The 12001-nt window shown below is 35.5% G+C and overlaps 1 protein-coding gene across 4 annotated transcripts in view; it reads right to left on the bottom strand.

Moving 5' to 3' along the window:
• LOC141391988 (uncharacterized) overlaps nt 1-11658 on the bottom strand; it is a 281949-nt gene extending 270291 nt beyond the window's left edge. For 2 of the 4 annotated variants that reach the window (XR_012409754.1, XM_073964816.1), the window contains exon 1: nt 8823-11658. Coding sequence is in view for 3 of the 4 variants with exons in the window: in XM_073964816.1 (XP_073820917.1) it covers nt 8823-10490 (1668 nt within the window). In the remaining variant the exon portion in view is untranslated. The remainder of the gene's footprint in view (nt 1-8822) is intronic. The other 2 variants (XM_073964815.1, XM_073964817.1) reach the window with 1 other exon arrangement.
• Between the last annotated feature and the right edge of the window lie 343 nt (nt 11659-12001).

Genomic DNA, 12001 nt, shown 5'->3' with positions numbered 1-12001 from the left:
GATTTCGATTAATTTCCATAACAATTATTGCTGGAAATAATTCATTCCAATAACAAATCATTATAACACTTTAGCACGAGACAAACTAGGTATTATGGTTTCAAAATCAATACAACATCATGCCCCCCTCTTTGCCCTGTCGTTTATAATCCACGAAAACAAAAACTGAAATTGATTTGCCACAATGTTGGAAACTTTGGAAAACAAACGATTTATAATTAATTTACACCAGTAATTACCACAGGTCCAATCGATCAGCCAGGAAAGTGCCAAGCCTGTTTCAATAAAGCAACACAACAGAGACTGTCATCGTCGTCATCCTGTTGGCTCCATTTGAATGGTGGCTCAGTGATGACTGGCTACCACCACCACCGTACGATAGATCAATGACTTAATTGTTATTATTTTGCGAAGTGATATGGATCGTTAATGGAGATATATATAAGGCTGTGGCGCCACCAGACATGTTAACTTTTTCTTTCCTATATTATAGCAAGTGGCTTTACCTCCCCTTGCTTGGCTTTACCTTTCTATTACTTTATTGGAGGTTTGTCACCATGTCCGTGGCATGGCATCATCAGCAGCTTGAGTAGCTGCTATTATTAAAAACTATAAAGAAACACAACAAGACTTCCGTTGATCCCTTCTTTGGCATCTTTTGTTGTTGTTGTCATTTCTCTTAGCCATTCAGCCTTCCTTGGTGGCGCCAGTAAAATGTAAGAAACAAGCTTTTTGCTAGAGAAATGCTTTTTTTCTTCAATATTCAATGGGTCTTATTGTTTTAGTGCTTCTTGCTGCAGCAGCTCCAAGATCAAAGTCAACAAATGCCATAGATCCATGTAACATTGTCTTCTTCATCGACAACAGCAACAACAAACAATTGACAATTGTCATGTGATGTGATGATGGGTTGGGATGGGATAGTATGAACCAGACAAGAAGGGTTCAGTAACATTTTGTTGTTCTAAGTCAATAATAGTCACAATACCAGGCAAACGTACCTACGTACCTACATACATATGAAAAACAATGACAAGGAAGTAATTCCATTGGTAAACAAGGTGCAGGGAATGTTAGGGAGCACCACAATGAAATGTTTTTTTTTTTTTTTTTTTTGGTAAGTTACACGAATATATTTGCCTATGATATATCGTGAAATGGATCAAGGTGATCCAGTAGAAAAGTCGTTAAATCTCGAATTTGTTGACTGTTCACGAAGAAAGGAGAATGCCGAAATTTCACATTTTATCTAAAGGAAAATAACTCCAGTATTGGTGTTTGTATTTGAGATTGTGTAAAAGATGGATACATTTGGAAGTCTATTTTGAGTTCGGCTTCAGAATTTAAAATTTCTACCATTTTGCAATCAACCCACAATTTATCTCCACTACAACAAACCTTTAGAACTTAAAATTCATATCCACTCTTCTTTAAGCAACAATAATGTCATTATCTTGAACAAAGAAAACTGCACTATAATATCTTCCATTGTCCCCAGGCTAAACTCTGTCAAACTCTAAACTTTAAACAAAAACAAAAAAAAAAAACAACAATAACATTCAACAACAAAAACATAACCAAAGATGGATAATGTTTGAAAACTGATTTGTAATAAACTGGCATTGCAAGATATAGACAATGCATAGACAGACAGAAGACAGTCACTATGCCAAGCGTTTGTTATTGTGTTCAGCTTGGCCATCTTACTGACTGACTGACCAAAAAACTGACATTACAATCATGGCTTTTGGCTGAGCCTAACTATTGAACAAAACATGTGGTTAAAGTCTCAAGATTGGACAGAGTGAACAGAGTACAATATCTAACTGATTGCCTTTTTGATGTTAGCATCATCCGAAAACAAGTATTAGGCAGAGGAGAAGGAGGAGGTGGTTGATGTACCTACGCATTGTTGTGCTTTAGGCAAGATGTACTCTAACAACAGCAATAATATCTAAATATACTGATTATCACTGTTATTAAGGGCGTATGCGATATTTTTACAAGTTCCTGATAATAATTGTGCGGAGTTTTGTGGTTATGCAAATGGATAGAAGTGATAGAACGAGAAAATGTTTTACGGGTAGACTGCACCAATATTATATAAACTTATAGAACTTGAATTGTGGAACTAATGAAGGTTAAGTAAAATAGTAATAGTAAGTAATAGTAGTAAAAATCATAGGTAAGAAAATCATTCGTTAACGGCTGAGAAATGAACGAATTGTCACTGGGTCTGGCAAGACAACGTTATCAGAAAAATTTTAACAATGTTAAGCTTATCTATAGTTGCTATCACACTATATGAAGCAGAACTTCGGAGTCGAAAAAAATTAAAATTTGCTGTAAAAGGTATGCTGAGTACCACCAGAGCGTTTTTAGTATGGGACCAAAGGTGAGTTTTCAAGAAAATGTTCTAAAGGCCTCACTTATGGTCCAATCGATGAAACACTTTACCAGTTCATTTTTACAAAAAAAAATTAACGATAACCCGTGTCCTCTGACCGATCTTTATTTCCATAGTACTTTGAATAGGGGCCAAAGGCGAATTTTCAAGAAATCGCTCTACACAATGAGTACACTCCGATTTATATTGGTATCGGACCTACTTTTTATCACCGAGTCCTGACTGAAATACTCAGGACACGTAAACCAACATTACGCAGAGGGGATTTGCCAACGCCGAACATTTTGATGTTCTGGTCTGGGATTGGCTGAAGATCTTCTGAGTGGAAGGCGGACTTGCTTACCACTGCACCAGGATGTCTCCCAATGTCCTATCTAAATTAGTAAATTTTGATGAACATTTTGTTCTGTTTCAACATCCATCAATGGGGTTGTTTTCAACATATTTTCAGAATAAACTATTCAAATATTCCTTAATTTTAATAATTATACCAAACATATAAAAGTGTAGTTGGTGTCGCAGTCACGACTCCGACTCCAGCTACAATTGCTAGTCTTCAATTACATTTTCCGACTCCACAACCCTGAGGTGAAGGACCCAATAATGTATAGGAAACTACACCATTTTCACGTGTAATTCGAATAATTTCAGTTGTAATTCGAAACACTTCAGATGTAATTTCAGAATTCCAATTGAATTTCGAATAATTTCATTTGTAATTTCAGAATTTCATTTGATATTCGAATTATTTCATTTGTAATTCGAATTGTTCCATTTTTTCATTTGAAATTCCAAATGAAAAAATTCGATTTACAAATAGAAAACTTCAAATTACAAATGGAAAAATTCGAATTGAAAATGAAATAATTCGAATTACAAATGAAAAAATTTAAATTACAAATGAAATAATTCGAATATCAAATGGAATTCTCAAATTACAAGTGAAATGTTTCGAATTTCAAATGAAGTAATCAAATTACAACTGAAATTTTTCGAATTACATGTGAAAATGGTGTAGTCCAAAATATCTCAAATTATTTTTCTTTCTATATTAAAAAAAAAATAGTTTATTTTTACGTTATATTTACTTCCAATATTACAACTAGTCTCCATTAACCTTCCATTTTTGAAAGAAACTTATATCAGCACCCTAAGTATTTTCGGATGTTTTAAAAACCTTTCACACAGACACCCCAAATCAATACGCCCCCTATCGCACAATTTAAGAGATTTTATAACTTAATTATGGTATAAATACTGCATTAGAGATTATTTGATAATTTGACCCTAAACGATTTATGGAAGTCATGAATCCAAAAATTATTTACCTTTCTTCTCGAAAGGTATCACAAACCCTCATTGAACGCTAATAAAAATTAATGTTACTAATACAACTCTACTGTGTTATAATTAAAATTTTTTATAACAGGAAATTAGACAAGAATGTGTGTTATACAATTCCAAATTCCACAACAATTAGAAGTCAATGCACCCACGGGCATTTCACGTTTATGATACGTCATCATAAACTTATTTCAAATTCTATTTTTTCGTTTTATTTTCATTTATAACCAACCAGCCATTCATTCATACAAGTGAGGGTTACCAACAAAAAAAATATATATGTATATTGAGGAAACAAAATGTCTATTTAATTTCCTTTAACCTGATTTCGAATTTATGATAACATATTAATTTCCGATCAATTGTCTATAACCATTACAAATATAGAATTTTTGCCATTAGATCAAAGAAATACTCATATTCTGAATTAGTGTCCCCCCTCTCCCATATTGTGTCTCGTTCAATTAATGCAATCATATCATTGAGCAACTGCTGCAGCAGAAACAACAACAAAACGATACCCCTTTCATCAATTATTTAATAGTAATTGCAACCAAAAACAACAATAAAAAGAATAAGAACAAAGACCACAATAAAAAAAGAACTTTCAATTCAGTTGGAAAAAAGAATTAATGATTAAACAAATTACTATAGACCACAAAACTCTGTGAAATTGTATAAAAAATAAAATAAAATAAAACAATGGAAAAGGCCATCAGCAGCAGACAACAACAATAAAAAACGAACGAACATAAAATGCCTAGAACAAAACGAACGAACAAACGACCAATGAATTAAACAACAGCAACAACAAAATGCGCATCAACCTTTAGCACGGCATTCATCCATCTCTCCTGTTGAACGAACAAAGTATCTATCTGGAAGTCTGTGTGAGCGATGACGAATGCAGCAACAGACAGATGTATGAGTAAGTGGCTGAATGAATGCCTTGCATGGTTATATAGACCAGCTGATGATATGTCGCATAGCCATCACCACCATATTATGCCAATAAAAAAACTACTAGCTACGCAATTTATTGTCAAAGCATCAACGGCAGCGCCAACGAAATGTGGAAGTGCATACTGCATTGGTGGGGTTTTTATACACCGAAGGAAATTAGTTCTTCAGCACATGGACGTTACATCACGGGAGTAATTCTAGCAAAATAATAAAGTTGTACAAGGTGAAGTTCTGACCTCACAGTAACTTAGACAAGCTACAAGCTTCGCGGGATATATAAAATTGTACATGTTACTATTATACAAGTAATGAGTGTAATCGTGTAAACAGATGCAGTATAACGGCTCTTACAATGGTGATTTCAATTTGTTGCAGGGTTATTGTGGTCCTTCGATGCCAACAGAGTTGTAAGCACATTGCCAACAGAGATACAACCTGAGCTTGTGCGAATTGAGACTTTCATAAATTTTCAACTACACAATCGAAATCCTTTTCCCCAAACCTTTTAGGAATTACGAACTTGCCGACAAAAATAGAGGATTTCTTGGAACTTTTAGGGCATTTCTTTTAAAAAATATGGACTTTCCAAATAAAAATATTTTATAAAAAATACGCGACTTTGAAAATCGTAAAATAATATTTTTTAAAAACCCGCGATTTTGAAAATAGTAAAAAATATATTTTAAAAAAATCCGCAATTTTGAAAATGGTTAAAAATATATTTTTTTAAAAATCCGCAATTTTGAAAATGGTTAAAAATATATTTTTTTTTAAAATCCACGATTTCGAACATTGTAAAAAAATATTTTTTAAAAATCCACGATTTTGAAAATCGTAAGTAAATATTTTTTTTAAAAAAATCCAAGATTTGAAAATCGTAAATAATTAAAACAAACCCAAGATTTTAAAAATCATAAAAACATATTTTTTTTGGAAAAAATTCACGGTTATGAAAATTTAAAACAAATTGCGAAAATCTTAAAAAAATTTTTTAAAAAAATCCACGATTTGAAACTCGTAAAAAAAAATTAAAACAAATCCAAGATTTTAAAAATCATAAATATTTTGAGAAAATTCTTAAAAAATATAAATTAAAAAAACCGCGCTTATGTCCCCGAAAATACTTAAAAAATATTTTTTCAAAAATCCAGAAATATGACCAAGAAATACTTTTTTAAATCCGCTATAAAGACCTTACGAAATATTTATTAAAAAAATATTTCCTGCCCACAGAGAAAATAATAGATGCCAAATTATACTAAAATAAAAGTTTAACTGTCCACTGAGAACGCGGAAATGTTTGGAGACTATCTTCCGTGGAAAATGGGGCTAAAAACTTAAAAATTCGCGAAATAATACGTGGAGACTAAAACTATTAAAACATGACATAAATACATATGTTTCCACAACATCCCCGAAGGGACAACGGAGGCTTCACTCATATCAATGAGTCCACGCCCCATGATGCGTGACCTATCTTTTATCGCCGAGTCCGAAATGCGTGTCTTACGACACCACTTGTAGAGAAGCTTTTCATGGCTTAAAAACTCAGGAATGTAAGCCTGCATTATACTGAGGGGATTTACCATCGCCGAAAATGCTGATGTTCTGGCCAGTGATTGAACAGCAGACCTTCTGAGTACAAAGCGGACGTGTTTGCGACTGCCTCACGGTTCCTCCCTAAAACATTAATCTATTTATATTCGGTAATCAGACTACTGGTTCAAAACGTGTCCTGATATAGTACATCTTCGCACTTATGCTAATTTTATAAAAAAACATAAGCTTTACTAAGTTTGGAGGAGTCGGTTACCGATCCAGAGGACTTCCCGAAAACAGTCCTCAATCGATATCTAACCCAAAAGGTTTGAAAATTTGTGGAAGGAGAACAACGTAGGAGTGGATCAACATAATCTATCTTGGAATTTAATGTAAGTTGGAAGAACTATAACGGTGTGCAACGAAGAACTATTACGATGGTTTTGGACCAAATAGGGTACGCCCTTCAAGAGTTATCTGGCGCAGTAGTCATTTCAATTGGTGGCTGTAGGGGTTTTTACAGCTTTAGGGTAATTATCTCAAGCAGTAAGGATTTATCCCAAAAAAGGCGACCGCGAGGACTATTTGCTGTAAAAATGTTAAAACTAACCGAAACCTGTTCTTAAACTACCTTCGCTAAAACATTTGAAATATTCCGAGCACGAAGATCTATGACTCAAAGTAATACTAAGATGTGCAAGGTTTAGAAAAAGTCCACTACCACCTTCGAGGGTTATCTCGCACACAATTCTACCGACATTTTTGCTTTTGTGGGGGAGGTACCCGAATTAGATGGCAGATATGGGACATTCTACGTTCGCAAAAAACAAAAAAAAAAAAAAAATACAAACAGTATCAGTCAGTCAAAGATATACCCTCAGCCAGATAATCCGAGAAGTGGCCGTAAAATATATTAAAGCACAAAAAAGTTGTAATGGTGCGGAGAAGATACATCTTAGAACTGGATCTAATTTCGACAGTCTTTTCTTTCGATAGTTATCGAAACTAAGTAAGTAACTTTAAACGAAAATTCCGAACTTTTGTGATGAATGTTCCCGAAGGAGTTATCCGATATAGAACTTCTTGGAACTTGATGTACGTTGGTGGAAATTTTACGATGTGTAAACTTTCGGCCAAATCGGATATTGAATTTGTAAGTTATCGTGCTCATGATTCATTAAGGTTGGTGCCGGTAGGGGTTTTTAGAAATTTTTGGGTCATTATGAACTTGTCCCCAGAGGTCCGATTTGCTCCATTTTACCATCGAGGGAAAAATACTCCCGATTGAGTGTAATCGAAGTGTACGAGAAGTTTACTCCCCACTCTTTTTTATGTAGCAGCGCTCGCAAGTTCTCCTTGTTTGAAAATAATAGTGAGAGTAATGTTGGAAATAGAGTGAGAATTTACTCTGCTGATTTGTGGGTTCGTGTGTTATTTTTAACGTAATTGTTCTGTTTGCTGCTGCGGATTCAGAAAATGCTGACACTTACAAATAAAACAACGGTATGACAAAAGCTAAAAGAGTACTCGGTAGAAATAGAATCTGCTCGATTTCGAGTGTATTTTACTCCCATTCGAAAAAGAGCATATGCTTTTATTCTAGTGGCATAGAGAAATAGTGTATGCTCAATTTCGTTTTTTACTACTCGCAGGAGTACTCCCGCACGAATTCCAGTAGAGAGTGAAACTGGTGAGTACAACCTGCTGCAACAAATTTCAAAATGATCTATGACATGTCCTTAATCTGCAAATGCGGGAACATTTTTGAAATTTTGTTGAGGAGGTGACATGTCCTTAATCTGCAAATGCGGGAATATTTTTAAAATTTTGTTGAGGAGGTATGTACCAAAACAGCAACGTAAAATTATCTGAAACAGATTTGGGCCAGACACACTTGGGATCTAAAACCATTATTTCGATTTTACTAAATAGAATCTACTTTTCGTTTACTCTCCACTCTTTTGTTTTATGTGGCAGCGCTTGGGATCTAAAACCATTATTTCGATTTTATTAAATAGAATTTACTTTTCGTTTACTCTCCACTCTTTTATGTATGTTTGGATCCAAACATATGTTATGTTAGAAACTGTTGCAAACAAATAATATATTTGGATACAAACACATTATTTGTTTGCTGCATTTATTTTTCTCCGTGTAGGGATTGAACCGAAGACCTTCTGGGTGCAATACGGCGGTTCCGTTTCGGCAGCAAAGGAAAAATCCATTTATTTTTCCCAGTGTATCTGGAGGTAATGCTATGAAAACTCTAAATCGTTTCACTAGTTCCATTGTTGTAAGTGGGGAATTACAAAGCTATTGGTGGAGGGCATTATCATTCTACGAACGGGTAAACGTTAAATAAACACAAGTGCTCTGCTTTTTTTTTGTAAATAGTTTTTGTTGTCTGCTGTTTTAAATTAACAAAAAGGCACAGAGAGCAAATGGCATTTTTTGTTTTGTGAACTGAAACTGATAAGGTCGGTCTTCAGATCAGCAGAGGGAACGCCACAAAGGTAAAGGAGAAAAAATTCAACACAGTTGAGGTTCAACAACTACAACAATAACTTACCTCATTTAAAGCTGGACGTTTTGCTGATGATGTTGATTTGGATGCTGCGGAAGGATATTTATTGTTCTTCACGCTATTGGAAGCCGTATCCACTGTAGAAGATCCGGTTGATGGACGTCGGGAACGTAATGCTTGCATAGCTCTTTGATGTTGTTGCTGTTTGCGATAATGTTCATGTTCAATTTTATTCCATTTCTCATCGGAAAAAGTGTCATCATCATCACGATTATCGTTGTTGTTGTCATTTGGAACCTGGCTGTCATAATCCTCATCAAAGGAATTACGTGCGTGTGGTTGTGGGCGTTTTCTCGAAGAATACGATGCAACGGATGCTGATGGTTTGTAGGGATTATTTCTCACTGGTGCCGTGTAACGTTTAACATTAATTTTTGCAGTATTGGGACTGGGAGCAGATGGACTCTTGTTATCATCAACATTATCATCTTCGTAGGAATAATCGTCATCATCATCCAAATCATCATCGACATTATCAAATTTCAAGAAATTGTCTCCGTTGTCAGCTGCTCCTGAGTTATCCTTTTGGGCATCCAGCGAAAGAGAGATGCGTTTGAATTCTTGTTCTTTGTCCTCTTGTTTCTGCTGGTCCTCGCCACCATCATTGAATAAACGATTATGGGGATTATAAAAATGTTTGTTTTCTTTGACTCCCTCTGTTTCTTCTTCCCCTTCCTGGGGCCCTTGAGTGGTTGCCGGTAACCAAGCCATTGGATTGCTGTACAAGCCATCCCGATCGAAATAACGGGGTCTCATAGTTGTGGTTGTCGTTGTCGAGCTGGTTGTTGTTGCGGTTCCAGTGAAATTGTGCCGTCTATGATGATGCAAATGTTGTCGTTGATGATGGCGCAAATGTTGTTGTTTGAGGTGATGTTCATAGTGTTGTCTGGAACGAGGTGGTGGCAAGGGCCATTTAAATTCATCCTCTTGATCCTCCTTCTTCTCCTCGGCGACAGCATGCTTGCCATGATGACGATAATGTTGTTGTTGCTGGTGGTGGTGATTGTGATGCTGCTGCTGATGATGATGATGCCTTTGATGATAGTGTTTTGGTGGCAAAGGTGTAATAGGCTCTCGTAGAGCTTGCTGTATTTGTTGATATCTAAGATGACGATTATTTTCTGATTGTGGCTTGTGATCTGGGGACGCTGGCATCATGTTAGAAGTTTGTGGTAAACGTTGCATCATTTCTATGTCTTCGTTCGATGCCTGTTCTTTCCTAACATTTGACATTAGTGGCATTTTTGCACCATTAGTTGCATCACCTTGATGGTTGTCATTGTCTTCGCCATCATCATCGTCGTCGTCATCGTATTCATGGTCTTTGCCTTGTATGGAGCCAGGAAAGGCATTGCCAAGATCATCACCAGCAGGGTTGTTGTTGCTGTCGCTGCTAGCAAGCATAAAGATGTTCTCACCTTTTGCTGTAACGGATCCAAAGTCTTGCAGTGAGGAATCCGCTGCAGCAGCTGAGCTTAACTGGGGCCATAAAATCAAACTGATACAGCAGCCCAGAAATATCAATAACATTAAATTCATTTGGCCCATGAGTCTTCTACGTTTGCGTGGCATATGATCCCAAGATTTCGATGAAGGAGTTAAGGGGGCAGACGATGCTGCTGGTGGTAGTTCCATGTTCTTTAATGCTTTCATCTTGACAAACAAAATGATGTTGCGAATTTCCTCGACTGTCGTTAAGTTTGTTTTGGTGTCAGTAATTTTTACTGAAATTTATGATGTTTGTTAACAAAAACCACTTAAAAACACGTTTTTAAATTTTATTATTTTCTTTTGCTTTTGGAATATTTTTATATCCAATATTTTTTTTTTTATTTTTCAAAATGAAATCACTTTAATTCATTAAGAATTTATTTTTTTTAATTCTTTTGTTGTCACAATTTTCACAAGAACATTAAACACAATTTTGCCTCTGACATGACAAACAGACAGACAGCCAGCCACTTGAATGTAATTGCCAAATGACTTGGAGAAACGCACCTTTATTTTTGCGGGTAAATAAACTTTGCGGCTTCTAACACAACGACCGACCACGTTCCTAGCGTTTCCACACAGCAGCCAACACAAAAATTTATTATCGATTGAATGCTGCTGTCTGTGGCTACGGTTGAATTGCGAAAGATTTCCTCCTTCGCTTTACAAGAACTTGAATTGTAATTTATGCAAATTTGAAACTTTGATTACACTAAACGCGCGCATTTGTAATTTTTGTTTACTTTTTATGACAAGTTGTTGTAGTTAAATAATTTTCAAGTTCATTTAAACACGATGCACACACACTCTGTTGAACATTTACAAGAGCTCTTCTCTCTCTTTGTCATCGACCATAAAGGCCATTCAATAAATCAATCAAAGATTTTTTCACATAAATTCTAATTAAGCCAAAAATTATTTGCCACTGGAATTTTGTTGTTTGTTAATCTTTCACTTCGGGCCTGGGTCAAAATACCGTCACACACACCGATTCACGCACGCACGAACGCACGAGCACTTGCTGCTTAGAAGTAATGAAAGAAAATTCCAAAACAAAAACACCGTTTGTTGTTGCCATTCACCACCAACGACTCAACAGCAGCAACATTAAAATTAACAAAAATCTTCTTATTTTTGTTGTAAATAATTTTTGTAATGTAACTGTGACTCTCAGAGAATTATTTTTATTATTGGCGTTTTCATCAAAAAATTCCACCGTCAATACGAACAGTTAAACACGAAGTCAAGCAAAAAACTAAAATTGAAAATCATCCAGCTATCGCATACAACGTCCATGCGTTCAAAACATGTAAACAAAAACAAAGAGTCTGAAACATAGAGCAACTAAAAAGCTGTTGTTGTTGTTCTGGCTTAGTTACATTCGTTTGTCAGCAGCACTCCGTAGCAAAAGATACAAACGAACGAATGAATGCAGTTACATGCGCAACATCAAACTAAGCAACATGTTGTTACGCAGCCACCACCGTTTCCACGATACAATCCACAACGACATTGGACTCACTACCGAGTGCACACACACACACGTACACAACAATAACCAGTATGCACTCCCAGAATAATCAAAACAAAAATCAGCTGTTTCTGTTGTATAACGGATTTCATTACATCGATACCGCAACATAACTTCCACAAATGTTGTTGTTTACAGGGAG

Source organism: Musca autumnalis, unplaced genomic scaffold (assembly GCF_047663935.1).
Source record: "Musca autumnalis isolate F117 unplaced genomic scaffold, ASM4766393v1 scaffold_2, whole genome shotgun sequence".
Taxonomy (NCBI): Eukaryota; Metazoa; Arthropoda; class Insecta; order Diptera; family Muscidae; genus Musca; species Musca autumnalis.
This window is presented reverse-complemented; position numbering and strand designations above follow the sequence as displayed.